Genomic DNA, 27,260 nt, shown 5'->3' with positions numbered 1-27,260 from the left:
TCGCCCTCCTCCCACCCAGATCTCAGCCACAAAAACCCACTAGCTTGAAATTGGATTTGTCGGGCCTTTATGGGTACATTATATTCTCTTTGAGCAAATGATAGGATTATAGTCTACACTGGCTTGAGCAACCTCAAGTGTGGGGCAATGGTTGGAGACAGATCTCTTTGTTCAAATGACCAATCTCTATTCAAGTGACAGGGCCTTGACTTAGTTACTATCTAGGGAATGGCCTCAAACTCTGCCACTGAACACCAAAAGGCAAGAGTAAACTTCCCTTCTTGGCATATGCTGAATTTGATTAAAAACAAAAAAGGCAAAGTAGGACCACGGGGAAGGAGGAAACGTGCATGAAGAGGCCCACAGAGCACCTGGCCCCAGCATGTGCTATGGTGGTAGCCAGATACTTACTGAGTCCAGTCTCCTTTCCTTCCAAAGCCTGGGGTAGGTAATTCAGAGCCACTTCCTTTCCTATGGGGAAGCTCCAAGCTCCAATTCTTCCTAGTAAGGTTGCAAAGGAAGCAACTCACCCGCCCACCCCAACCCCTCCCTTATTTTGCCCACCCCACCCCAGCACTTGACACCAGGCCTAGGACATCTTCCATATCCCAGAGAAGCAGGGGGCGTGTCCCTTTAAGGAGGGAAGATCCAGTGTGGTCAAGAGCGCTTGCTGTCCAGGATTGCCTTCCAGTCATCAGTCCATGAGTGGAGCCTCCTGTTGGGTGGCCGCAGCTGGAGGTGTTTGTTGTGGCAGGCGGTGAAGAGGATGTGTTCCCAGCTGGGGTTTGGCTCTGCCCCTAGGGATTGGGGGGGGGGGAAGAAGGAGCTTTGTAAGGGGTCCCAGGGTTATGCCCAAGGATCTAATTGGTAGTTTGCCAATTGGATAGCCATCACATCCCCCAATACACACCACAGCCAGTTCACTGATCTTTCCCTTCTATGAACACCCAGTAATAGTCTGAAGCACTGGATTACATAGAGCTGTTTACTGCACTCTTGTTTGTAGAAGCTTAGGATGTTAGCGCTGGGAATCATCTAAGTCAGGGATTCTTAACCTGGGGTTTTAACCCCCTCGGGAGTCAGGGAATGTATTTCGGAGGGTCTGTGAAGATGGAGGAAGTACATCTTTATTTTCATCAACTGAAAATTTGAATTGAAATTTAATGTATCCTTCAATTACTTCAAAACATTCTGAGAAGGGGTCTATAGGCTTCACCAGGCTGTGGCACAAAATAGGATCGGGAACCCCAATCTAGGCCAACCCCACTTGTTTTACAGATGAATAAATTAAGGCCTAGAAGAGTTATATGGTTTGCTCAAGGTCACACAATGATCATACTATTGCTAAAGCCTGGGTCCCCTCACTACCGATTCAGTTTTCTTTCTATTATCCTACATGTAATTTAAGTACTGTCTTCCCAGAAAAATCATAGTTCATAGAATTTAGGGTTGAAATTGGAGATGGACTCTGACCCTCCCATTTTACAAGTGAGGAAACTAAGGTGATTGCTCAAAGCTATTGCTCAAGGAATACAGGTATTGTCTGAGCCTGGAGCTGAACCTTGGTCTCTTAAATCCAACTGAGTGCTTGGCATCACACCATTCTGTGGCATACGTACTCGGGAACAAGAATCATATCTTATTTACTGTGCTATGCCGACACAAAGCTGGGTAGACAGTAAGCACTTAATAAGTGCTAATTGATAGGAGGGAGGGAAACCCTACATAGAAGGAAAAAGATAGGAGCCAGGCCTTTTGGTAAGTCCTTATTCCTGAACCCAAAAAGTCCTCTGTCTCCTCCAGATGTCCTTTACCTGTTATATCTGGTCGGTCATCTATAAGCAGGTCTCCAGAGACCACAGTCTTATCCCGTGTGAGCACAATTTGCTCCAAAAACTCCTGACCAAAATGCTTCTCTATCCAGGCATACTAGAAAATAAGCAGGGAGAAATGAGAGGTCCATTATTTCAATTATTTGAAGGCAAGTGAGTGCCAGGACATGGCAAAAAACAATAATGATAACATCCAGTGGGAAGAAATGATAGAAGCCCAGCAGCAAAGGTATCACAAGATCAGCTTTTTCTGACATTGAAGCACCAGTCTCTAATTACCATACCACCAAAGTGCTACCTGGAGGCCAATCACTATACACAGGGTGGGAAGGAATCCCCCTTTTCCCTCCATGAAGCTAAAAGGAATGTGCTGTGGGGATTCCCAAAGCAGGTCCTACAGCTGACTTATCCTAGATAATGTGGGGGCAGAAGTCCCTTCAGCCCAGTGGCCAAAATAAAGATGCAGAGCCAAAACCTAATAAGTTGGGGAAAAGGTAAGTGTGACTGCAACCTCAAGTCTCCCTCCCTCAGTCTCTTGGAGACCTGATGTCTATGTCTTACCTTCTCATAAGGACAGTACTTATATTTCTTGATGGGGCTTGTGCAGATGAACACATCTGTGCTGTAGACAGAAGAAAAGGAGACAAGAGAAGAAAAAACATCTAAGCCATCCCAATAGCCATAATTAGCCTTTCCCTGTCATTCTTTTCCCTATTGTTGCTGGGAAATGGCTCGGTCCTGCCTCTCTTTAGCATGTAAAGAATTTCACAGTCTGATTCCAATGGATCCTTTCAGCCCGATTTCACATTATTCCCGCTCCCACACTCTACCTTACCTTCCAGCCAAACTGATCTACTCCTTCATAGGCACGTTGTTTTCATACTCTGTCTTTGCAGAGGCTGTGCCCAATGCCAGCTATGCCTTCCCTCTCCATCTCTACCTCTTGAATTTACTAGCCCTTATTCAAAGTTCAGCTCAAGTGAACATATCTTTTATGATTAAAGCCATTTGGGGGCAGCTAGGTGGCACTTGACACTTACTAGCTGTGTGACCCTGGGCAAGTCACTTAACTCTCACTGCCCCGCAAAAAAAAAGAAAAGAAAAAAATGATTAAAGCCATTTGGTGTATGAACAGAGATTATGTAGTTGATAGCCATAGCAAAGACTCAATCAGTATTTTAGCGATTTCCCAAACTACTGAAATAGAACAAAACTATAACATTGGAATATTCTCTAGATGTGGGGAAAATCCTCCAAAATGGAATCAATATTTCATACAGTTAGAAATCTTGCCTTCGGAGCAGCTAGGTGGCGCAGTGGATGAAGCACCAGCCCTGGATTCAGGAGGAAGAGAAAATCAAGAGAAGGCAGAAAAAGAGACCCCAGAAACTCTTGAGAACCAGTCAACAGGAGGAAAACAGAGGTGCAAGGGAAGAAGGAAGTTCAGGAGATTCTAGTATAAGCAGGAAGATAAACTTACTTTTCTAAGCGAGCCATCTGTTTCACAGCTTCCACAGCCCCTGGTAGAGGTTCAAGTTCAATAAAGAAATTCTTTGACTCCCAAATGCTGATGGCTTTCTCCTGAGAGGGGAAGATAAACAAGTTATTGCCTAGGACCCCAACCTCCACTCCTCTCCTCAGTCCCCCACACTGCAATATCCTTGAAAACAAGACTTAGTCATCTGAGTCTCCAGCTTCCAGGAGACCAAGAATATGTGCTAGTGTGAAAGTGGCATAGACAGGTTCCCAGCTCTTCCATTCACTGATGTCACAATATTTAGGCTTGGGTGTCAGGCTTATATTTATAATGGTTCTGAGCCTCCTTATAGGGAGGAATCATATTCTTGGCAGGGTCTCATGTGGACCAGCCAAGAGGAATGGGTTGAGTAGGACTGGCACTGGTGGAGTAGGCACCAAAGACTCCTAAAGTTGGCAAAGGGATCAAGGATCCACAGCAATCTAGTGGTAGGGCTGGGATTAGAACCATAACTCCAGGGTTCTTTTTACCATGCCAAGTTTTTCACTTGTTGCCAGATAGAAATGATATGCCCCAAGTTAAACCTGCTAGAGCAATGTGCCCCATTCTAAAGATAAAGCAGAATCATAAAGCCCAGTCTTAAGTATCCTCTTGATATTCTGCCCATCCTGACCTTTGAAATACATCCAGAAAGCCTTTGCTAAGTTGCCTCTTCTCCTCACCCAAAGTGGTACGGTGTGAACAATATTAGATTTGAAGAGTTCAGATCCCTGCTCTGTCACTTACTATGCCCTCAGGCAAGTCAAATTACTTCTCATAGGCTTCATTTGTAGAATGAAGGGCGGGGGCGGGGACTAAATGGCTGTTTATGGTCCCTTCCAGGTAAAACTCTATGATACTATAGCCATAGGAACCCAACTCTTCTACTTTCACAGTTGTCACCTGTCTCTATGTTACTTGGTAATGATGAAGTGCAAACTCTTAGATTTAAAAGCTCTAGATGCCCAGCTCTGGAAGGGGAAAGCTACCATCCACTAGTTATATGAATGGGCACAGGGGGCAGCTAGGTGGCACAGTGGATAGAGCACTGGCCTTGGATTCAGGAGGACCTGAGTTCAAATCCGGCCTCAGAAAGTTGACATTTACTAGCTGTGTAACCCTGGGCAAGTCACTTAACCCCAATTGCCTCACCAAAAAAAAAAAAAAGAAGAAGAATGGGAATAGCCTGTTCTTTGCTTTTTCTCCTATCCCCAACCCAACTGTATTCCTCAGTGTGCTAGGATACTCCTCTTCTCCTACCTCTAGGCAATTCTCAGAAAAATAACTGATAAATTAATTCCCTTCTTCAGGGACATCAGTGCTTCAGGAATTGGTAATCTTATCAGTGTGGGCATTTCCTCCATTCAAATCTTAATCTTTATATAACTAGTCTTTTTGAGTTATGTTGTAACCAAAAAATTCATCCTATTGCCTCTCTAACTTAGGTACACTAATCTTTATACAAGAGGAGACTACCATTTTTCCCCTAACTCATTGCCTATCTATAGGCTCCTTTCCTGCTGTCCACAGGTAGCTCAATTTATCTTCCCTTTTCTCAGTCAAATTCTTAATAAGAGTTTTCTACTCTAGTTGCTTCCACTTTTACTCCTCTTTCAGCTTTCAACCCCTTGTAATCCGGTCTCATCACTCAACTGAAACTGCTTTCCCTAAAGACACAGTGTTCTCTCTTCTTTGTGTACATTTTACCTATTTTGTTTATATATGGTGTTTTTTTCTGTATAGTTCTATTTTTTTTGTTTTGTTTTGGGGTTTTTTTTCGGGGCAATGGGGGTTAATTGACTTGCCCAGAGTCACACAGCCAGTAAGTGTCAAGTATCTGAGGCCAGATTTGAACTCAGGAACTCCTGAATCCAGGGCCGGTGCTTTATCCACTGCGTCACCTAGCCACCCCCTGTATAGTTCTATTTTTAAAAGTTCTCTTTTTAAATTAATTTTTTTTACATTTTGAGTTCCAAGTTGTCTTTCTCCCTCCTTTCCAATTTTGCATTAGAGAAGGCCAACATTTGATGTGTGTGTGTAAAACCATACAATACATACTTCCATATATCAGTTCTTTCTCTGGAGGTAGATAGCATTTTCCTTCATAAATCCTTCATAGTTAATCTGAATGATCATACTATTCAGAATAGCTCAGTCATTCACAGTTACTCTTTGAACAATATTGCTGTTACCTTATACAAAGTTGTTTTTGCTTGTTTCACTCTGCATTCTTTCATGCAAATCTTTGTTTTCCTAAAATCAACCTGCTTGTCATGTCTTACAGCACAGTAATATCCCAACACAATGATAAACACAAATTATTCAGCCATTCACCAACTGATGGGCATCCCCTCACTTTCCAGATCTTTGCCACCACAAAGAGAGCTGCTGTAAAAACTTTAGAACATATAGGTTCTTTTCCTTTTTCTCTGATCACCTCGGGAAACAGACCTAATAGTAGTATTGCTGGGTCTACATAGTTTTGTAACTCTTGAGGCATAATTCCAGATTGCTCTCCAAAATGGCTGGATCAATTCACAGTTCTACAGTATCACAATCCATAGTACCAACAGTGTATTAGTGAACAGATTTTTCCACATCATTGTCAATATTTGTCATTTTCCCCTTCTATCATTTTAGCCAATCTGATAGATGTGAGATGATATCTTGGTAATTTACATTTTTCTAATCAATAAAGAATTATTTTATTCACATAGTTATATATAGCTTTGATTTCTTCTTCCAAAAACTGCCTATTCATATCCTTTGACCATTTATATGCTGGTGAATGACTCTATTCTTGTAAATTTGGTTCTGTTCTCTATATATTTGAGATATGAGGCCTTTATCTGAGAAACTAGCTATACATTTTTTCCCCTCAATTTTCTGCTTTCCTTCTGATCTTAGCTACACTGGTTTTATTTGTACAAAACCCTTATATCTTAATGTAATCAAACTTATCCATTTTATGTCCCACAATGCTCTTATCTCATTTATTCATACATTCTCTTATCCATAAATATTATAGGTTATATATTCCATACTCTTCTAACTTATGATATCTCCCTTTATGTCTCCATCATGCATCCATTTTGACCTTATGTTGGCAAATGGTATAAGATATTGGTCTATACCTAGTTTCTCCCAGACTGCTCTCCAGTTTCCCCAACAATTTTTACCAAATAATGAGTTCTTATCCGAAAAGCTTAGAATTTTGCATTTATCAAATACTAGTCAATACTACTGTGTATTATATACCTATCCTATTCTACTGATCCACCATTCTATTTCTTAACCAGTAGAAGATAGTTTTGATAATTACCACCTTATAATACAGTTTAAGATCTGGTACTTACATTTTTTTCATTAATTCCAATGATATTCTTGACTTTTTATTCTTCCAAATTAATTATATTATTTTTTCTAGCTCAATAAAATACTTTTTGGTATATTTAATTGGGATGGCACTGAATAAGTAGATTAGTTTAGGTAGAATTGTTATGGGCTCAGGCCACCCATGAACAATTAATATTGTTCCAATTACTTAAATCTGACTATATTTGTACAAAAAGTATTTTATAATTATGTTCATATAGTTCCTGGGTTTGTCTTGGCAGGCATACTTCCTAGTATTTTATATTGCCTATGGTTTTTTTACATGAAATATCTCTTACTATTTCTTCTTGCAGGGCTTTGTTGGTAAAATATAGAAATGCTGATGATGCTTCCTGTATATTTCAAATTTATGGGGCAGCTAGGTGGTATAGTGGATAGAGCACCGGCCCTGGAGTCAGGAGTACCTGAGTTCAAATCCGGCCTCAGACACTTAACACTTACTAGCTGTGTGACCCTGGGCAAGTCACTTAACCCCAATTGCCTCACTAAAAAAAAAAAAAAAAAAGGAAAGGAAAAAAAAAATTTAACATAGTAGTTCCAATGCTGCCCTGTCTGATTCCTTCCCCAAAAACTTCCTTGTGCTCTCTTCTGTCCATTTATTTAATGACTCATTAATGTTCCTTTCCTTCCAAGTTTTTTTTTAGTATCACTATCCCTATTCCCTTCCTCTTTCGACTTGACAAAAAATTAGAAGCCCACCACTGTAACAAATAGGTATTCATACATTGCCTATGTCTGAAAATGTATATCTGATTCTGTACCTCTAACCCATCACCTATATGCCAAGAGGAGGGAAATATGATTCATCATCAATCTTTTGGAGTTGTGACTAGTTACTACAGTGATCAGAGTTTTAAGTCTTTCACAATTGTTTTTCTTTACAATATTTTAGTCACTGAATAAACTGTTCTCCCAGTTCCACTAACTTTACTCTATATCATTTCACACCTTGAGTCCCTCACCCACTGTCAGGAGATGGGTAGCTTGCTTTATCTTCCATCTTCAGTCCTCAGAAATCATAGCTAGACATTTCATTGGTCAGAATTCTTACATCTTTTAAAGTTTACACTTTACACTGTTATTGTTACTAATAGAAATTCTTTTCCTGGTCATGCTCACTTCACTCTGCATCAGTTTACACAAGACTTCCCATGGTTCTCTGAAACCATCCCTTTTGTTATTTTCTGCTGCACAATGTTATATTCATATGCAATAATCTGTTCAGCCCTTTCCTAATTGAAAGGTTCTCCCTTTGTTTTCAGTTCTTTGATATGACAAAAAAGAGCTTCTATATTTTTGTTCATATGGGTCCTTTTCTTCTTTCTTTGATCTCTATGAAATATAGGCCTTTTAGTGCTATCTCAGGGTCAAAGAATATGTACAATTTAATGGCTTTGAGGGTATAGTTCCAAATTGCTTTCAAGGATAGCTCTAGCAATGCACAGCTCTATCAACAATAACGTACATTAGTGTATTTGTCTTCCTGTAGTCCCTCCAACAATTGTAATTTTCCTTTTTTTTAATTTTTGCCAATCTAATAGGTATATGGTGGTACTTCAGGGTTGTTTTAATTTGCATTTTTTCTAATTGTTATTCCAAGCATTTCTTCCTTTGAGAATTGCCTGTTCATAGCTTTTGACCATTTATCTACTAGTAAATGCCTGTCATTTTTATATTCCTGAATCAATTTCTTAAATATCTTGGATACCAGAGCTTAATTAGAGAAAATTGCTTATAAAGATGCCCCCCACCCCAGTTAACTGGTTTGTTTCTCATTTTAACTGTACTGATTTTGTTTGTGCAGAAAATTTTCAATTTATGTAATCAAATTTGCCTATTTTTCTCTTATAATCTTCCCTTATCAGCAGTTACTTCCTTTCCTGTTCCTCTTATTTGTTTATGATGTGAACTCATATGTAGCTCACATAACTGTTCTGAATTTTATAGTAGTAGATTCTATGAAATGATGATCTAAATCTAATTTCTATAAGGTCAAATTCCAATTTTCCCAGCAGTTTTTGTTGAAAAGTGAATCTTTACCCCAATAGTTAGTATCTGTGAGTTTAATGAACACTATGTTATGATGTTCAAATACTTCTGGATGCTATGTACCTCATCTGTTCTATTAACCAAATTTTCTATTTTTTAGCCTGGACCAAGAAGTTTCAGTGAATAGTGCTCGGGGGTAAAGTTTGAGATCGGGTAATATTTGGTTCTTCACCCTTATTTCATCATTTCCCTTGAGATTCTTCATGTTTTATTTCTCCAAGTCAATTTCATTATTATTTTTTCCTAATTCTACAAAACAACCATTTGGTAATTTAATTGGTATAGCACTGAATCTGTAAATTGAAGAAGCATTGCCATTTTTATTATGTTAACATGGCTTAGCTATGGTAAATAAAGCTCTCTTTAATTTTTTTAAATTACATCCATAGAGTGTTCTGTAGCTATATTCATGGAATTCTTGTGCATGTCTTCGTACATGAACTCCCAGTTATTTTATATGTTCTGTAATTGTTTTGAGAGGAATTTCTTTTTCTACCTCTTCTTGCTGAATTTTGATGGTAAAAATAGAAAGGCTTTGTTAGGTTTATTTTATAATAAAATATGATAGAATGTAAGTTCCTTTATAAGCCTATATTGTTTCATTCGTAGTATTTATACCCCTACTGCCTAACAAAATGCCTGGCACACAGAAGGCACCTAATAAATACTTGCTAATTTACTGATAAAAATTTTTGTTAATTGATGACAGCCTGTTAATTTATACTGAAGTTATTATTTCATTTATTTAGTTGACCCTCTAGGGTTCTTAAATAAACAACCATCATGTCATCTGCAAAAAGCAGTAAGTTTTTTTGCTTTGTCTATTCCTACTCACTCAATTTCTTTTCATTTTCTAATACCTATAGGTAGTATTTCTAGAAGTATATTAATTAATATTTCTGACAATGTACAGCTTTGCTTTAGCTCTGATCTTACTGGAAAGACTTCTACCCTTTACAAATAATTCTAGCTCTTAGTTTTAGTGTGTTTCTATTTACTATATTAAGTACCAGTCTGTTTATTTATGTTTTTCAATATTTTTAATTGAAAGGGATACTATATTTTGTCAAAAGGCTTTTCTGCATCATAATTATATTATTTTTATTGTTTTTGTCATTAATATGATCTCTCGTGTTTATAGTTTTCCTAATATTGAACCAATCTTGTATTCCTGGCAAAAATTCAACCTGATCATGGTATATACTCTTTTTAATAAGTTGATGTTGCCTCTTTGCTAATATTTTATTCAATAATTAATGTCAACATTCATTACAAGTATTGGTGTGTAACATTCATTATGTGTTTATCCTTTTTTTTGTTACTATTAATCATTAAACATTTACCACACAGAAAGCAAAATAAACATATACCAAAGAGTCTGTCCATAAACCTGGGTCATACTCTCCCACAAATTACATATCGTTATTAGTGGGGAAGAATGGGTACATACTTATAGAAACCCATCAAGGAGACAGAATTTCAGGGAAATCCATGTCCCTTTCTTTCCCTGGTTTAGGTAACAGGACCATAGACAGTTTGGTAAGATATTTCTTTTCTTTATTTTTGCAAATAATTTATATGATATTGGAATTAATTGTTCTTTGAATGTGAATTCACTTACAAATCTATGTACTTTTTGAATTTTTTCTTTGGGAATTCCATTGTGGCTTGTTCAATTTCTTTTTCCGAGATTATATTACTTAAGTTCTCTATTTCTTGTTATGTTAATGTAGACATATAATTTTCTTAAATATTAAGCCATTTCATTTACCATCAGCTTTCTTGATATAGTATTATATAAAATAGTCACTAATAACTTGCTTCAATTCCTATCATTTGTTGTGAACTATTTTTAATTTTCATATCATCAATTTAGTCTTCCTTTTTATATGACATTTGCTAATAGTTTATCTGTTATGTGTTTTTTTAAAACAGCTCCTAGTTTTATTTACCAGCTCAATGGCTTTAAAACTTTCAGTCCCTCATTTTAACTGTGTGTGAAAATAGACAAAGTCTGATTTCCAAGGATCAAGTTAGCTAATCACAGAGAGGACATAACCAGTAAGCTAGCTATCCTGTGATAAATCTTTTTTGGACACAGTAATCTATGAAACAAACAAACAAAAAATTGATATGGTCATCAGTTTCCATATAACCCTCTGATGCTTTTGCAGTGATGGAGGCTGAGAAATGTGGGAAGAGTGGCAGAGGATATTATAAATCACAAAGTTTTTAGACTGTCAAAACATTTTAATTTGACTGTTGGTACTCTGAATGTGAGATCCTTGTCCAATGATCAACAAGGACACATACTGCTGAAGAAGCTAAAGAGTATCAATCTTAGGGGCAGCTAGGTGGCGCAGTGGATAGAGCACTGGCCCTGGAGTCAGGAGTACCTGAGTTCAAATCCAGCCTCAGACACTTAACACTTACTAGCTGTGTGACCCTGGGCAAGTCACTTAACCCCAATTGCCTCACAAAAAAAAAAAAAAAAAGAGTATCAATCTCGTCATTCTTGGTATAAATAAAACCAGAGGAAGGAAATTATAGCTAGATGCAAATATGGCTGGCTCTAAGGTATTCCCTAGAGAGGCAAAAAAAAAAAAAAAAAAGAGTTGGTGGAGTAGATTTTATTGTAGGCCCAAAAGCTATAAGAAATAATAATTCATGGGATATTTGGTCATCACATACTACAGAACTGAAGAAAAGTATTTGCAAAAAGACCTCCATGAAAAGAATTGCAATTTACATACCAGCATGGGCTGCTAAGGACTAAATGGTAGAGAAACTCTACTAAAATTTGATACAGTAATACACTCTGATACTTAGTAACTTCTATGAAAAGATAGGAAAAGGTAAGGTTCGGGAGAAGCACATGGGAAAGGATGGGTCAGGAGAAAGAAATGAGAGAAGCCAAAGACTTATAGAGAAGCCCCATGCCTTTAATATCATGAACACTGTCTTCAAAACAACAAATGGGAGGTGCTGGACCTGGCAATCACCAAATAATAGCATAAAGATTGAAAACTGACATTTTAAAGGACAGGAAAAGATGTATTATTAAGTTATCCCTGAATTTATGGTTTATATACAGTCCTTTTCAGAGTGGACAAGAAGAAAAAAAAACAACAGAGGTAGAGTAAAAAGATTGAACTCTGACTTATTTAAACAAAGCTATTGAAAATGGAAAAGGAGACAGGGACAATGGAAATGACATTGATGCCAATTATAATAATTTCATCCAGCAGTGAAACCAATATAAATTAAATTTTACAAAGAAACCCAAAGAAGCCAGCATGCCTTAGTCAGCAAACATTATTTTCCAAAAGAAGAGAGATAGTGGTCAAAGGTAACACTTTATTAGAATAGAAACTGGTCTTTAAAATCTTATGCATAATGATATTACACAAATTATAAGCATTATCATATCTCATAAAGCACAGAGAAGCAATGGAAGGAAAAACCAGTTTAAAGAAAGACTGGCAAAATAGCCAACCAAGCAGAGTAATCCAAAGGATATTCAAGGATGAAAATGGAAGAAAAAGACTACAGAAAAAAGAAAAATGGAGAAGATTTTCAAAAAACATTTCAACCAGTTTTTTGTTCACCAAGGATAGGGAACCAGCACACTTGTACCTTAACATCTCAGTTCTTAAGGTGTTAACAAAGGAAGCAGAAATGGCACTAAAAGAGCAGAGGGAGGGAAAAGTAGCCAGATTGTATCAGATTAGTAGAAGTACATAATTGTGAGGGCTCTGTAGAACCAATAAGCAAAGTATCTGAAGGAGAAGAAGATATCAAAGGTGTGGGAAAAGCTCAAATATTGTTAATGCCCCTAAAAATTGACTGGGGGGCAGCTAAGTGGCGCAGTGGACAAAGCACCAGCCCAGGATTCAGGAGGACCTGAGTTCAAATCTGACCTCAGACACTTGACACTAACTAGCTGTGTGACCCTGGGCAAGTCACTTAACCCCAATTGCCTTACCAAAAAAAAAAAAAAAGTTGACTGAGAGGATAATAATTAACTATCAACTAATATACCTACTCTCCTGTGTATACAAAATCCTTATGAAGGCACCCTCAATGCGATTATTAGTAGAGAACAAGCAGGCTTTCACAAGTCATATTGAACAATGGTCCACATGTTTACCACTGACTGAAAGATGTAAAGAAGGTATAATACCATTGTGTTTATGTTTGTTGATTTCAACAACAAACATCCAACTTGTCAGGACAAAAACGCTGTCTAATCACTTCTTTCACAATACTATGTCTCCCATCATGGAACAAAATCATTCAGGTGTCCTTATAAGATGTAATAACATGTTTCAATAATTCTCTGATGATAAACCTCAGGTGAGGCATAAAACAGGGAGATGTTTGCTCACCAAAAGTATTTGCCAGAGTGATGGAGGAGATCCAGGTAGTAGAAGGATTTCCTGTGGGTGGAAAGGTCCTCCAGATGCTCCTGTTTGTGGGTGACATTGTATTGATTGCATCAAGTCCCAAGATGCTGCAGAGCCTCCTGAAAAAGATCTATATAATCACTCAATGGAGTTTGCTGTGTCCATCCACATGAGAAAGACCAGATAGAGGAAGAGTATCTATTGCCTAGATTTCAAAAGGCATCTGAATGGACCCCTCTATAGAGTTAGTCCAACAGTATGTTTATCTGAGATAGACAATACAAATGGATGATGAAGTGGGCCCATAGCTTAGAAGGAAAAAGAAAGAAGGCTGGATTGCTCTGGAGAAATTGCAGAGCACTCTTATTGACCCTCAAGGTCCCCATGCCAGCAAAGGTCTATCTTTTCAATACAAACATTTTACTGGCGTTGCTATATGGTAGCAAGATCTGGTACACACAACTCCATCTAAAGAACTAAAGAGAAGCATCACACAGTTTGCAATGAAAACGTACACAGTGGATCTGAGCAGGATGTAACATAACCAACAAGAAACTTTGAAAAACAGAAGCAAAGAATGTCATCAAGAAACAGTATGACAGAAAGAGAAGATGGGCTGGTCACATGGCAAGAGTGAGGAATGACAGGTGGCCAGTCAGAATGTTCTCCTGGTATCCCTTGATGTCCAGAGAACATGAAGAAGGCCTCTAGAATGTTGGGTGCACCCTCTGTGGTTAAATTTTGGAGAGGATACAGACTCTAATCCAGGCAAGGCTAGGTTAAGCTGTGAGCCTTTGGAAGGGAACTCTTAAATGGATGAGATTAAAGATCCTGAGTATTGAGTGAATCTTTGTTTCAAGACTCCAATATATTGTTTTATTCTGCTTTCTAATCTACTCTCCTACCTACCTCTCATAAGTACATCCCATTCACATTCACTATCATAGCTTTTTAATTGTGCACCAACCAACCTCATAATTTTTCCTTCCTATCTTTATGAAGAAAGAAACGGAAAAAAGCAATGAACACTCTGTAACTGAAATGGTCTGTTCCTACTCCTGTCTCTCCTTTCTTCACCAAACCCAGGCTCTCTTATACTTTCTCTCTTTGTAAATCCCCATTTATGATCAAACATCCAAGGTTGAAATCTGTTTTATTCATGACTATTAAACTTTCTCTTATACCCTGTCTTCCCTTTCCCTACCCAGTTATATTCCTATTGAGTATAACTTTGTTGTTTGTCTTTCATTTTTAAAGAGGACCAGTGACATTGCAGGGTGATGTCTTGACTCATGCTCAAACAGGACTTAAGTGAGGCAGAGTTGCACAAAGTTGTCAAACTCACTCTCTCTAGTCACCAAAGTCCAGCGTTAAAACAAAAGTCAGAATGCCTGGTGATGCCCCAGGATGCAGTGGAGGACCTGTCATCTTCAAAGTTTGACCAAGCTCTAAGAGCTCCACAGCACCTGCTTCAGCTCATAGCTGTTGGCACAAATTGTTCTCATCCACCCATTCCACCAGGGTAAGTACTGACATGGTTGGGGTAGACACCCCACCCCAAATTCACCAACAGGCTTGTGGTTCATTAGTTACCATCAGCCTTAGCCCATCTCACCAAGGAGGACCACTGAGCATACTACAGCTTCTTGGGGCAACAAGTGAGAGTTGAGTTTCAAATAGATACCAGAGGTGCATAAGCATCCCTGAAAAAGGCTTGGCAAACCCTCACACCAAAGGTGCTAATCCTCCTTGAACACCCATACACCCCTGAGTATAATGTATTTGTGTTGTTTAAAATCTAAATGCAGGTCCTGATCTGCCCCCCTCCCAGTTTTTTGGGGGGAGGGGGAACTGGCTAAGATTTACTGATAAATTCAGCAAGAGTTTAGGTTTTTAAAGATTTATTAAAGTGTATTAGAAGTTAGTAAAGAGGGGCAGCTAGGTGGCGCAGTGGATAAAGCACTGGCCCTGGATTCAGGAGTACCTGAGTTCAAATCCAGCCTCAGACACTTGACACTAGCGGTGTGACCTTGGGCAAGTCACTTAACCCCCACTGCCCCGCAAAAAAAAAAAAAAAGAAGTTAGTGAAGAGAGAGAATAGAAAACCCTATCTATTCAGTATAACCAGAGAGAAACCCTTGCTTTTCCTAGCAGTCCCCGTGAAGTCCCCCATCATGCCGAAGTCCTGGACTACAAAGGGGGACTACACCTTCTCTCCATCTGCCGCCACCAAGCCAGTTCCAGGCTAGAGTGATCTTCTGCCGCTTCTCCCAGAAGCCCTCTGTGAAACAGGAAGCAAGGCTGTCCACACACAGAACTCCAAGCTAATTGGCTGATAGCTTTGATTGACATGACCACACCACATGCTTTCTCCTCAGGGCAGAGCTCTGATTCTCACATATTCCTACAATGAATAATTAGAGGGAGTATGTGTATGTGTGTGTGTGTGTGTGTGTGTGTGTGTGTGTGTGTGTGTGTGTGTGTATTCAATTCTCCTTTAGGAGGCAGCTAGGTAGCACAATGGAGAATGTACTGGGCCTGGAGTCAGGAAGACCTGAGTTCACATCCAGCCTCAGACACTTACTAGTTATGTGATTTTAGTTAAGTGACTTGTTTGCCTCAGTTTTTTCAACTCTAAAGTTGGAATAATAATACTTATACAAAATTGTTGTGAGGATCAAATGAAATAATATTTATGGAGTGCTTGGCACAATGCCAGGCACATTATATATTTGGTGCTATATAATTGCTTCCTCTCTTCCTCTCTTTATCTAGCTCTGATAAAAGTGAGATTATGAGATATCCCCTTCCCCATACCTTTCTTCATGTTAATATAGTCATCACGTTACACCATTGATGTGAAATGGCAAGTTCTTTCCATTTCTTCCTAATTTCTTTCCTATAATACTCCTTCCTACTCCATCCCCTACCCTCCTTTTGAATCCTCTCGAAACCAACAAAACAGACCAAAAGCACACTCAGGCCCTATATTTGTCTTATTTAACTCCTTTCATGACCCTTAGAGATATCAGGATTCTGAGGGGACACTAATCTCTTTTCTCTATTAGAATACAAACACTCCATAATAGTTTAGCCTCTTCTAATTGTCAAATGTATTCCCCTTACTAAATTTCTTTTGACTCCAGTGTTTGAATTTCAAAGTTTCTGTTTAGTTCTGGTCTTTCCACCAGGAATACTAGAAAGCCCTCTATTCTAGTGACAATACATTTCCCCCTTTATAGGTAATATTATTGCAGGGTGAACTACTCTTTATTGTCACCCTTTAGCATTTCTTTTGGAATATTGTATTCCAAGATTTTCTCTCCTTTTCAGTAGATACAACACAATCTTCTGTGATGCTGAGTATGGCTGGTACTTGAACTCCTGCTTTCTTTTTCTTTTTTTTTTTTTTTGAGGGGCAATAAGGGTTAAGTGACTTGCCCAGGGTCACACAGCTAGTAAGTGTCAAGTGTCTGAGGCCGGATTTGAACTCAGGTCCTCCTGAATCCAGGGCAGATGCTTTATCCACTGCACTACCTAGCTGCCCCTCTGTTTTCTTACAGTACATTTTTTTCCCCTTTGGCTTGGAAGTTCTGGCTTTTGACTATGACACTACAGGTATTTTTAGTTTGGAGTTTCAGGACATGAACAGTAGCTTATTTTTATTTTACTTTTCCTTTGATTCTAATAGGTCTGGGCAGTTTTCTTTTATGATTTCTTGACATATGGTATTTAGGTTTTTTGTTTGGTTATAGTTTTCAAGGAGTCATTGGTTTTCAATTATTTTTAAAGCAACTCTACTAGACCTGTTTTCCAGGTGAGGTTTTTTAATAGTAGATATCTTACATATGCTTCTACTTGACCTTCTTTTGACCTTGTTCTAATAGTTATTGTTTTCTCATATAATTGGTATTGATTGCTCCATTTGATTTTTCAAGGAGTACTTTACTTGGGTAAGGTTTCAAAGAATATACTACTTATAACCTTCTATTCTAAGCTATTTGTCCTTCTTTCCATTTGTTTTCCCCTTTAGAACTAAAATTCCATTTAAAAAAATCTCCTCGTTCATTTCCTCTAACCCCTTTTCTAGTCCTTCTGGCCAAACCAATTTTTTCCCCTCCAAGGTTCAACTTGTAGTAGTTGTGGAGTTATTCTTTTTTCAGAGTTTACCCCTTGGGTTTCTCTTTTAAGAAAAGTATTAGGGGCAGCTAGGTGGTGCAGTGGATAAAGCACTGGCCCTGGATTCAGGAGGACCTGAGCTCAAATCCATCCTCAGACACTTGACACTTACTAGCTGTGTGACCCTGGGCAAGTCACTTAACCCACATTGCCCTGAAGAAAAAGGGAAAAAAAAAGTATTTCTTCACTATTTGGTGTTTTCTTCTATTTACTTGCATTTTCAGCCTCAGTTCTTAGTTTGGCATATCATCTCACACCAATCCTCTCTGGTACTATTAGATGCACAGCATCTCCTTGTTTGATCCTGTCCTCTATGTAGTCTAGATGCTTCTGCTGATCTGATATAGAATTATTATATTGGTATAGTTAGAGCCTTCCCTTTGACCCAATCCTTGTCTTCTGTCTCAGTTTCTTGGTGGTTAATGATGGATGCTAGCATTGGCTACTTTGTCTCCTCCTGGCATAATTCCTAACTATATTTTGGTTCTACCCATGTCTCCTGCATGGTCCACCTGGCACTAGTGTCCAGGACTCTGTACTGCCCTATCTCCTGCTCCAAAGATTGCATAGCTAGGCCCCGTCTCCTTGGACAGTGATCTACATAGTCTGGTTCTGTGTCCATCTTCTGTTTTCACAGGCTAGGACCAGGATCAGGGTTCAAGCCCCTAATTACTATGGATTACACTGGCTTGCAACTCTGCTCCCTCATTTCAGAGTACTGGAGGTTTCAGATCAGTTTGAAGGAACTTGTGTTGGCTTCCCTGGTGCTCTTCTCCCTGCTTCCTCTAGTTTCTGATTCACTTCTCAGAGTCTGCACTGGCTTCCCCCATGCAACCCCTCTCTCTGCCTCTGAAAGCTTCTGAATTAACATGTACTTGTGTCAATTTCCTTGACACCCCCTCTCCCCACCTGAGTAGACTTTGGATTTTTTTTTGGGGGGGGGGCGGTGAGGCAACTGGGGTTAAGTGACTTGCCCAGGGTCACACAGCTAGTAAGTGTTAAGTGTCTGAGGCTGGATTTGAACTCAGGTCCTCCTGAATCCAGGGCTGGTGCTCTATCCACTGCGCCACCTAGCTGCCCCTGGATCATTTTGTGTGTGTACAGTTCTGGACAGGATGGAAGAGCTTACTTCTCCTTATTGCTAGATTTCTTTATCTTTGGTCTTTCTGGGGTTCTTTTCAGATCTTTGCTGGGGTTTATGTAAAAGTGCTAGACTTCTCTATGTCCTTTCATATTTTCATCTGCAGAGTGTAGGTGATGTAGTAGATACAGTGTTGGGCCTACCTTCAAGTCTATCTGAGTTAAAATCCTGCCTCACATATTTATTAGCGTTGTGATTCTGAGCAAGTCCCAAGACCTATGTCTGTCATGGTTTTCTCAGCTGTAAAAGGGAAATAATAATTCTATTCCAGGGGCATTGTGAGGATCAATTGAGATATTTCTAAAGTGCTTATTAGCACAGTGGCTGGCACATAGTAGGGGTTTTGTAAGTGCATCCTTCATTTCCTTTTCCATCTTAACTACAGATTTATAAATCAAATTACCTTTTTTTCAGTCCTCATTCTGCTGGATCCCTCTACTGCATTTGATAATGGGGACTGACTGCATTGGTTGTTAACTTGGTTTCCTGGTCTCACACTTCCCCTCTCTAATCAATCTTTCAAGCATCTATCAAAAGTGTCTAAAGCCTGAACACACCATCTTCTTGTTCAAAAAACTTCCAATGGCAGCCCTGACTGCAGATAAGAGGAAATGCAAACTCCTTTATGAAGCATGTTTGCTGTTCTCCCCTTGTCTCTGTGCCTTCCCCAAAACTGTCCCCCGAACCTGCAATACACAAGAAGTCTTCTCTGCCTCTTATAACCCCTAGCTTCTATCAAAGCTCAACATAAGCATGACCTACCACACAGCCTTCCTTGATAGCTACAGGAGTTACTGCCTGTTTCATCTCTGCCTGATAATATCTGGTATGTACTTTGTATATATTTTGTATTTACTTACATCCCTACACGCTGTTTTTCCTGATAAAATTGTAGCTCCTTGAGGGTAGCAACTATTTCACATTCATTTGTTCAATTCTGTTACTGCAATTTTCCAGTAAGTTGGGTGGGAAAAATATTCTAGGAACCAGACAGAACCAGGTGGACACCACTGAATTTCCATCAAAATATATTCTGCAGGGGCAGCTAGGTGGCACAGTGGATAAAGCACGGGCCCTGGATTCAGGAGTACCTGAGTTCAAATCCGGCCTCAGACACTTGACACTTACTAGCTGTGTGACCCTGGGCAAGTCACTTAACCCCCATTGCCCCGCAAAAAACAAAAAAACAAAATATATTCTGCCATTCACATGGTCCATCCTGAAGAAATCAACTATAGATAGAATAATTACTTCTCTGAAATTCCCAAATGCCCAGGGAGCCAGTACTGAACTGTCATGGGTCACCTCCCAACCCTTTCCTATGGTCTTCCTCTTCCGTTTGTCACAAAGCACTTCGGGCAGATCTATTTATCTCAATATGTTTGAGTTTGTCCAGCTATAGGATGAGTACCATCATTTTATTTCTGAACAGAATTAACTGCATCACATTTTCAGTGTAATCATGTTTTGTGTTCTGTCTAGTATACTGGGCTATGTGCCTTTGAATGATGATCACAAAAATAACATACTCCATGTGAAAAAAACACCAGATTATGTTTATGTGTACTCATTCAATTTTAAACACAGCTAAACAGTTCTTTCCCCAGCTTAAGCTGTCTGAATAGCATTAGTTCTATACTGTAGCACAAAAAATGGTCTCAAACTTATAAGATTTCATAGGAAGAGAGAGAAACATCCCTTATAATAAGGAATTTTTAAAATATAAAAGAAAGTTTACCCCCTTCATTTTACAGTGGAAGAAAGTGAAGCCCAGAGAAGGGAAAGTGACTTATCAAAAGATGACATAGGTACTAAGTAGAAGAGCTGACTGTAGAGATAAGAAGTACAGGAAAAATCAACAAACTAAAGCCCAATGGTCTGTTTTTTATATACTTGCTTTTACATTTTAAATAAATACAACAAACAAATAAATAAATATTTTAAATAAATACAATAATTATTTTAAAAAGGAAAAACCATCCTTAACTCTGGCTACTCATTGAGGCTGGCCCCAGAGCTAAACAATAGTACAATTAAGTGAATTTAGAACTGAATAGGGGGCAGCTAGGTGTCGAAGTGGATAAAGCACCGGCCCTGGATTCTGGAGGACCTGAATTCAAAACCAGCCTCAGACACTTGACACTTGCTAGCTGTGTGACCCTGGGCAAGTCACTTAACCCCCACTGCCCCACCAAAAAAAAAATAATAATAACTGAATAGACCAACTCAAAGAAGAGTCATTAATGATTTGCCATTTGTCAAAGTGGAAGGAGGTCTCCAATAGAAAGACGCAGGAATTTGTTCAGGTCCCTGTGCCATTTAATACTTTTATTAATGACTTGGATAGTCATTGGCAACATGCTTCTTAAAATTGAAGATGGCACAAAGCTGGGTAAAACAGCTAATACACCAAATACAAGAGTCAGGTTCAAAAAAAAATTTTTGATAGGCTAAGGTCACTGGGCAGAATCTAATCATATGAAATATAACAGTAAGAAACATAAAGCTTTCGTGTTGATTCAAAAATCTACTTCACAAATACAAGTGACGGAGAAGGGATAGCAATTCATCAGATAAAAGAGCTGGGTTTTAGTGGACTATAAACTCAACAGGAGACGACTGCATAACATGGCAGTCAAAAAAGCCAATGGAATCCTGACTTTTAGGTCTAAACTTATTATTTTATCCGTGCAGGTTACTCTCAATAAATCCCCTCCCCCAAAAGAAAGAAATTCCCTCTATTGGTACAGATTGACCATCTGTCTGTACCTTAAAGTCTTAGAGAACTTGCTGGGGCACTGAGAAGGGAAGTCATTTGTTCACGGTCAAATAGCTGATAAGTATCAGAAGCAGGACTTGAACCTAGGTCTTCCTGATTCCCAGGCAAATCTCTCCTGTCACTAAGGAATGATCCTCTCCAATGCAATCTTAGGCTGCATTAAAAGAGTCATAGGATCTAGGTGACCACATTTGCACTCTACTCTTCCCTGTTTAGACTACATCTGGAATACTGTTTTCAGTTCTGGGCATCGCATTTCTAGGGAGGGCAGTGATGGGCTGGAGAACATCTGTAAGAGGCCCCAAAGGGGCATTCAGATCATGCTATATATGATTACTGGTTGAAAGATCCAGGGATGGGGGCAGCTAGGTGGCGCAGTGGATAGAGCACCAGCCCTGGATTCAGGAGGACCTGAGTTCAAATCCGACCTCAGACATTTAACACTTACTAGCTGTGTGACCCTGGGCAAGTCACTTAACCCCAATTGCCTAACCGAAAGAAAGAAAGATCTAGGGATGCTTAGCTGGGGGGGAATACTAGCTGTCTTCAAGAATCTGAAGGGCTGACAAGTGGAAGGACAAGATTCACAGAAAAGGCCAGAACTAGGAGAAATGAGCAGAAACAAGGAGAGCTGTCTGAAAGTACACTGGGTTGTCTCAGGAAGCAATGGGTTCCCTTTCACTTTAAACAAAGGTTGGATGGCCACTTGTGTATATTATAGAGAAAAACTATTGTTCAAGCATAGTGGACTCGATGCATTTTAAGATCCTGTCCAGGGGCAGCTAGGTGGCGCAATGGATAAAGTACTGACCCTGGATTCAGGAGGACCTGAGTTCAAATTCAGCCTCAGACACTTGACACTTACTAGCTGTGTGATCCTGGGCAAGTCACTTAACCCTAATTGCCCCGAAAAAACAAAAAGAAAAAGAAAAAAAAAGATCCTATCCAACTCAGATTCTGTGATACATACGAATGGGGATCTGATAGGATATAGATATGGCCATATATCTGATTCCCCACAATTGAGCTTAATCTCCCTTCACTGATTATTCCTTCCCCACCCCCACCCCCATTACTTTGTCTCCATTAGATTTGATGAGGGAGCAAACTGTTCTGTTATCTCTAGATTCCTTTCTCAAATTCACTTTCCCTTCTAGGAATATTTGTATTTGAGCAGATGTATACAGAGATGTCATAAGGCCAAGAGAAGTTAGTATAATAAGTTTTAGGAGTATTATTACTCATATTATTAAAATATTATTACCATTTTCCCTAGAAGTTAGTTTTTAATAGAGGAAGGGTTAGTTTCATTAACTTGGAAATGAATTCACCCCTTTCCCTCCAACCCCTAACCTAACTGTTATGGGCCCGTGGTACCTCAGAAGTTTTCTGGAGTAAATCAAAGAACCTTCTCCTTAAGAAAATAAACCAAAGGACAGACACACCTAAAGAGATAAGTGGCACCTGACTGGGACTGAGTTAGCTCCAGGACCACCACCCTTCATTCTGGTCTCCCCCACCCCTCGGGGAGTTAAGATTAAGTGTGGCTGCTGCCTTTGTGGTGTGAGGGGGAAAGAGATGGCTTGAGAGACCTGGAGCCGCCCCTCACCCAACTTCCCCCAGCTACCACCAGTGGGGGATTGTCCTCCCCCAATAAGGGAATTTTCCACAGTCAGATGATCACCTCATTGGACTACCATCGGTCCTGTATAAAAGTATCTGCCTATCTCCTGCTCAAGGAGATAGGTATCTCGGAGAGCTATGCCTCTGTGCCATGCCTTCTCCCCATGAGAAGTCCAAGAACTTCTCTCTTGGTTTCCTTTCCCTAGCACCTAAATAAACTATTCTAATTGGATTTGTGTGCAAGAGGGTGTAATTCTTTAAAGAGGAATTCCTAAGAACCTCTACCCTAAACCCCCATCTATTTCCCCCATGACACTAACCAAAGTTAAAAAAAACAAAACAAAAAACTATGGAACTGTTACCCAGATGTATTTCTAATTTGTTAATAGGTTAAGAGGAGAAGCAGTAGTGATAGTATTGGATATAGTGAGAGTAGTGGATAGTCTGTTATCCTTGAAGTCAGGAGGACTAGGTTCGAGTCAGTCACTTAACCTCTCAGTCCTCTAGGTTAAAGCTTCTTAAATTGTGGGTTACCACCCCACAAGTAATCGTGTAACTGAATGTGGAGACTGCAAAATATTTGGCAACAGTAAAAGGTTATGTATACCTATTTCATATACCTATATATCCAGGATCACATAAAAATTTCTCGGGCAAACATGAGCGGAAAAAGTTTAAGAAGCCCTACTCTAGGTAATTCTCTAAGGCTACAAATTGCAGAGGAGGTACCAATCTGCACTGGTAGGAATAGTTTCCTTACCTGGGGGCCCCCTATACCAAAGAAATCTCCCTAGCAAGTTGACAAAACACTTTTTTGATACATTGGTTGGTTCGTTTGGATGAACTTTTTTCCTTCTTTTTAAAATCTTTATTATAAAAAATGATCCAGGGTGGGCAGCTAGGTGGCACAGTGGATAAAGCACTGGCTTTGGATTCAGGAGTACCTGAGTTCAAATCAGGCCTCAGACACTTGACACTTACTAGCTGTGTGACCCTGGGCAAGTCACTTAACCCTCACTACCCCACCCCCAAAAAAGGGCATCAATAAAATTCCTTTTAAATAACTGTTTTTTAAAACTAGTCTTATGGGGGGAGCAGCTAGGTGGTGCAGTGGATAAAGCACTGGCCCTGGAGTCAGGGGGATGTGAGTTCAAATCTGGCTTCAGACACTTGACACTTACTAGCTGTGTGACCCTGGGCAAGTCACTTAACCCTCAATGCCTCACACAAAAAAATAATAATAATAGGCTTATAGGGATACCAAGATGGAGAAAGGAGACTCTGAAGTAGGAAGACACCAGTCTGATATAATCCTCCAACACACTGGGAAACCCACTGCAATACATCATACCTTGCCTCTCCAAATTTAGAGTTGTTAGCAAGAGTAACCATTTCATAACTGTTCTTGTAAAAAAAAAAAAAGCTAACTTAAAAATTGGAAGATTACCTTTTTTTTTTTTTAAGAAAACTTCCTTCCCTTCTGTTTTTTGTATTTGTATTAAGGTTCTTTGAGGAATAGGGGGAAAGTCAGGATCATTTGATAAGACATCAGAAGAGGCTGAATGGTCTTACAGAAAGAGAGGCCAGCCTCCTCTGCTCAAAACAGTCAGTGGTTGCCTACTGTGTTACTTAGTAAAATGTAAACTTAGGTTGGCATTCGATACTCTCCACAATCTGGAATCATCACATTCTTTTCAAACTTACTCCCTTTTATGCCATATTCCATGGTTAGACCTACTTGGATTACATGATGTCATCCAAAACATACACTGTGCTTTGTAGTCTCTATGTTACCTCTAAATGGAATATCCTCACCCTAGTAACTGACCTGCCAAATTACTCATCCAAATCGGTTTTAAAGAGCCAAAAGAAATGCTATCTCTAGGAGAAAGCCTTAACTCCCTTTCTTTTAATTCAGTAATGAGTTTTAACCCCTCAGACCTTACAGTGGCACTTTGCCCCTCTTTTCCGTACTTGCAGAATGTACATTCCCTGGGCTGCCAGGAGTTGTTTCTTTGTTTTCTGTTTTTTTAAACAAAACAAAACAATGCATCTGTACATAGTAAGCAAGGAAAGGAGTGAGGGGGGAGCAGACAGACAAGGAATAATTCCTTGAAGAGGAAAAGAAGAATCAGAGGGCCTGGGTTTAAAACTTGGTTCTCCTACATGCTGTGACTGTACATGCTAGTTAATATTGCCAAGCCTCAAACTCTTCATCTATAAAATGAGAGGGTTTATAACACTAACAAAGTAGGATGTACTATTAGACCTAATCCCACTATTTTTTGCTTTTAAAAAAAACAGCTTTGCTTAACCGTTTTCAAGGAGTATACTAGGATGGGGGACAGGTTGATAGATGTTTCTTGAGAAGTGTTTCTTTGTTGAAATAAAATGTATCTTTAAAAAATGATGGAGTAGATGATGTCAGATTCCTTTCAGCTCTAAAATCTATAATTCCAATTTGAACTCAAGCTGTAAATGAAGAGAAGTGAACTGTAGTCCCAGAGAGGATAAGAGACTTGTCTATGGTCAACACAGCTATTAGAGGGAGAAATTAAACCAATCAATATCAGAGTTTCAGTCACCAGAGAGATCAACTATTACAGATTCAGAAAAGGAAACTGAAGCCCAGAAGGCAGTGACTTGCTAACTGGTGACTCTAAGTGCTGGTTTCTTTATATATCAAAAGGGAGTGATTATTTTCCTGTCTTCCTCATGGGCTAGATATGTAAAGAAAATGAGATTATAAGCATGAAGATATTTTGAGAAAATTAAAAGCAAATACAGGGTATGATCATCCAAACTGAGACGGAGGCACTGACAGAAAGTTGTGGATGCACCAGCACATCTAGGCAAAAAGTGAACCAAGAGTCCTGCCTCTTCTGTCACTTATTTGTTACATGAGTTTGGGCAAAACTTCTCTTTCTGAGCTTCAGAAACTCCTCTGAGTTTGGAGGAGATGACATTTATGGCCACTTCCAGGTCTAACACTGACCAGGTTGATTTCTCCCTCTAACACTTACTAGCTGTGTGACTTCTACGCGCCTGTTTCCCTATCTGCAAAATATGAACAATACTTCATAGAGTTGTTGGAAGGACCAAATGAGATATTGTCAAACTTTTGCCAACTTTAAAGTCGTCGTCATCACAATCATCACCACCACCACCATCATCAAAGAGTTAGAACTAAAACCTTCCCACACAGAAAAGGAATGTTTCAGAAAGGCAAGGGGGCTCACGCTTAGCTCAGGTTTATTATCATTATTATTATTAATCAGGATTGAGCCCTTCCCACCTAGGAGAGAGATGTATCAGAAAGGCAAGGGGACTCACACTCAACTCGGAATTATGATGGTGGTGGTTGTTACTTATTATTATGAACATATCGACTGTCAGGCTTGAGCCCTTCCCGCACAGGAGGGATGCCACACAAAGGCAGGGAGACTCACACTCAGCTCGGGTCTCAGCTGTCCATACTGTTCCGAAACCCAGAAGCCTCTCCGGTCCTCCAGAGCGATGTAAGGGTTGTCCGGGTACCTAGCCCTAAACTTCTTCAGGAAGCCGCCCTCGAAGTCCGCCAGAACCCCGTCCATGTCCACGAGCACCCGCAGGGGCCTGCCCCGCGCCGGGCTGCGGGAGGAGGAAGACCGGACCAGGGCCCTAGGGCTCCTGCAGGTGCCCCGGCCCTGGGACCAGCCGAGCGACCAGCCCAACCGAATCATGGCCCCCGAGAGATGCCGGAGGGCCCCAGGTCAGAAGCATAAGCCTGGGGGCCGTCCGGCAGCTCGGGCCCCAGAGCGGGGGCGCGAAGGGGAAGGGCTCCTCCTCCTCCTCCTCCTCCTCCCGGTTTCTCCTGCTTTTCTTCTCCTTCCCTTTTTTCTCTCTTAGCTGCCCCTCCCTTCCTGGGCCCACTCAAGTGCATGATCCCCGCTGGGAGCGCCGGGGAGCCGCCGCCGGAGTCGGAGCCGGAGCCGAGGGAAGCTCCCCTGGCGCAGCCGCCGCCCCCCGCCGGCGATCCCGCGCCCCGAGGGCAGGCGTCAGTGGACGCACATCTGGGCAGCTGCTACCACAGCTGCCGAGGCCAGGGATCCTCTCAAGCCGAGCCGCTCCCACGCAGCCCGGCCCCGACCCTGGCTCCCTCTGACTCCCGGCACAGGTAGGAGGGGCAGGGACGGAGGGGACACCCTTGGGCTGGGCGGAGACGGAGAATCCCGGAGGAAAGCTACAAGGTAGGCAGCGACCCGCAGCTGCGGCCGCTAGAGCTGAGAAGTCGGGCTGAGGTCAACTCGCTCCGCAGCCCAGCAACTGGAAACTGCCATAACCCGGCAGTGTTAACCTT

The 27,260-nt window shown here is 40.3% G+C and overlaps 1 protein-coding gene across 1 annotated transcript; it reads right to left on the bottom strand.

Moving 5' to 3' along the window:
* Positions 1-559: 559 nt before the first annotated feature.
* NT5M (5',3'-nucleotidase, mitochondrial) lies at positions 560-27,260 on the bottom strand. The gene is made up of 5 exons (XM_043976417.1): positions 26,371-27,260; positions 3,313-3,413; positions 2,394-2,454; positions 1,815-1,929; positions 560-797 (listed from the first exon to the last, which is right to left on the bottom strand). Exons 1-5 carry the CDS (start codon positions 26,641-26,643, stop codon positions 658-660), a joined length of 690 nt encoding a protein of 229 aa, XP_043832352.1. The 5' UTR covers positions 26,644-27,260; the 3' UTR covers positions 560-657.

Source organism: Dromiciops gliroides, chromosome 1 (genome assembly GCF_019393635.1).
Source record: "Dromiciops gliroides isolate mDroGli1 chromosome 1, mDroGli1.pri, whole genome shotgun sequence".
Lineage (NCBI taxonomy): Eukaryota > Metazoa > Chordata > Mammalia > Microbiotheria > Microbiotheriidae > Dromiciops > Dromiciops gliroides.
This window is presented reverse-complemented; position numbering and strand designations above follow the sequence as displayed.

Excerpts from the sequence above, each read along its gene's own strand:
- NT5M (XM_043976417.1), bottom strand. The coding sequence starts at position 26,643 with ATGATTCGGTTGGGCTGGTCGCTCGGCTGGTCCCAGGGCCGGGGCACC. Across the intron at positions 2,455-3,312 it reads CAGATGGCTCGCTTAGAAAA|CACAGATGTGTTCATCTGCA; the intron begins GTAAGTTTATCT and ends TTCTGTCTACAG. Across the intron at positions 798-1,814 it reads TGACCGACCAGATATAACAG|GGGCAGAGCCAAACCCCAGC; the intron begins GTAAAGGACATC and ends CCCAATCCCTAG.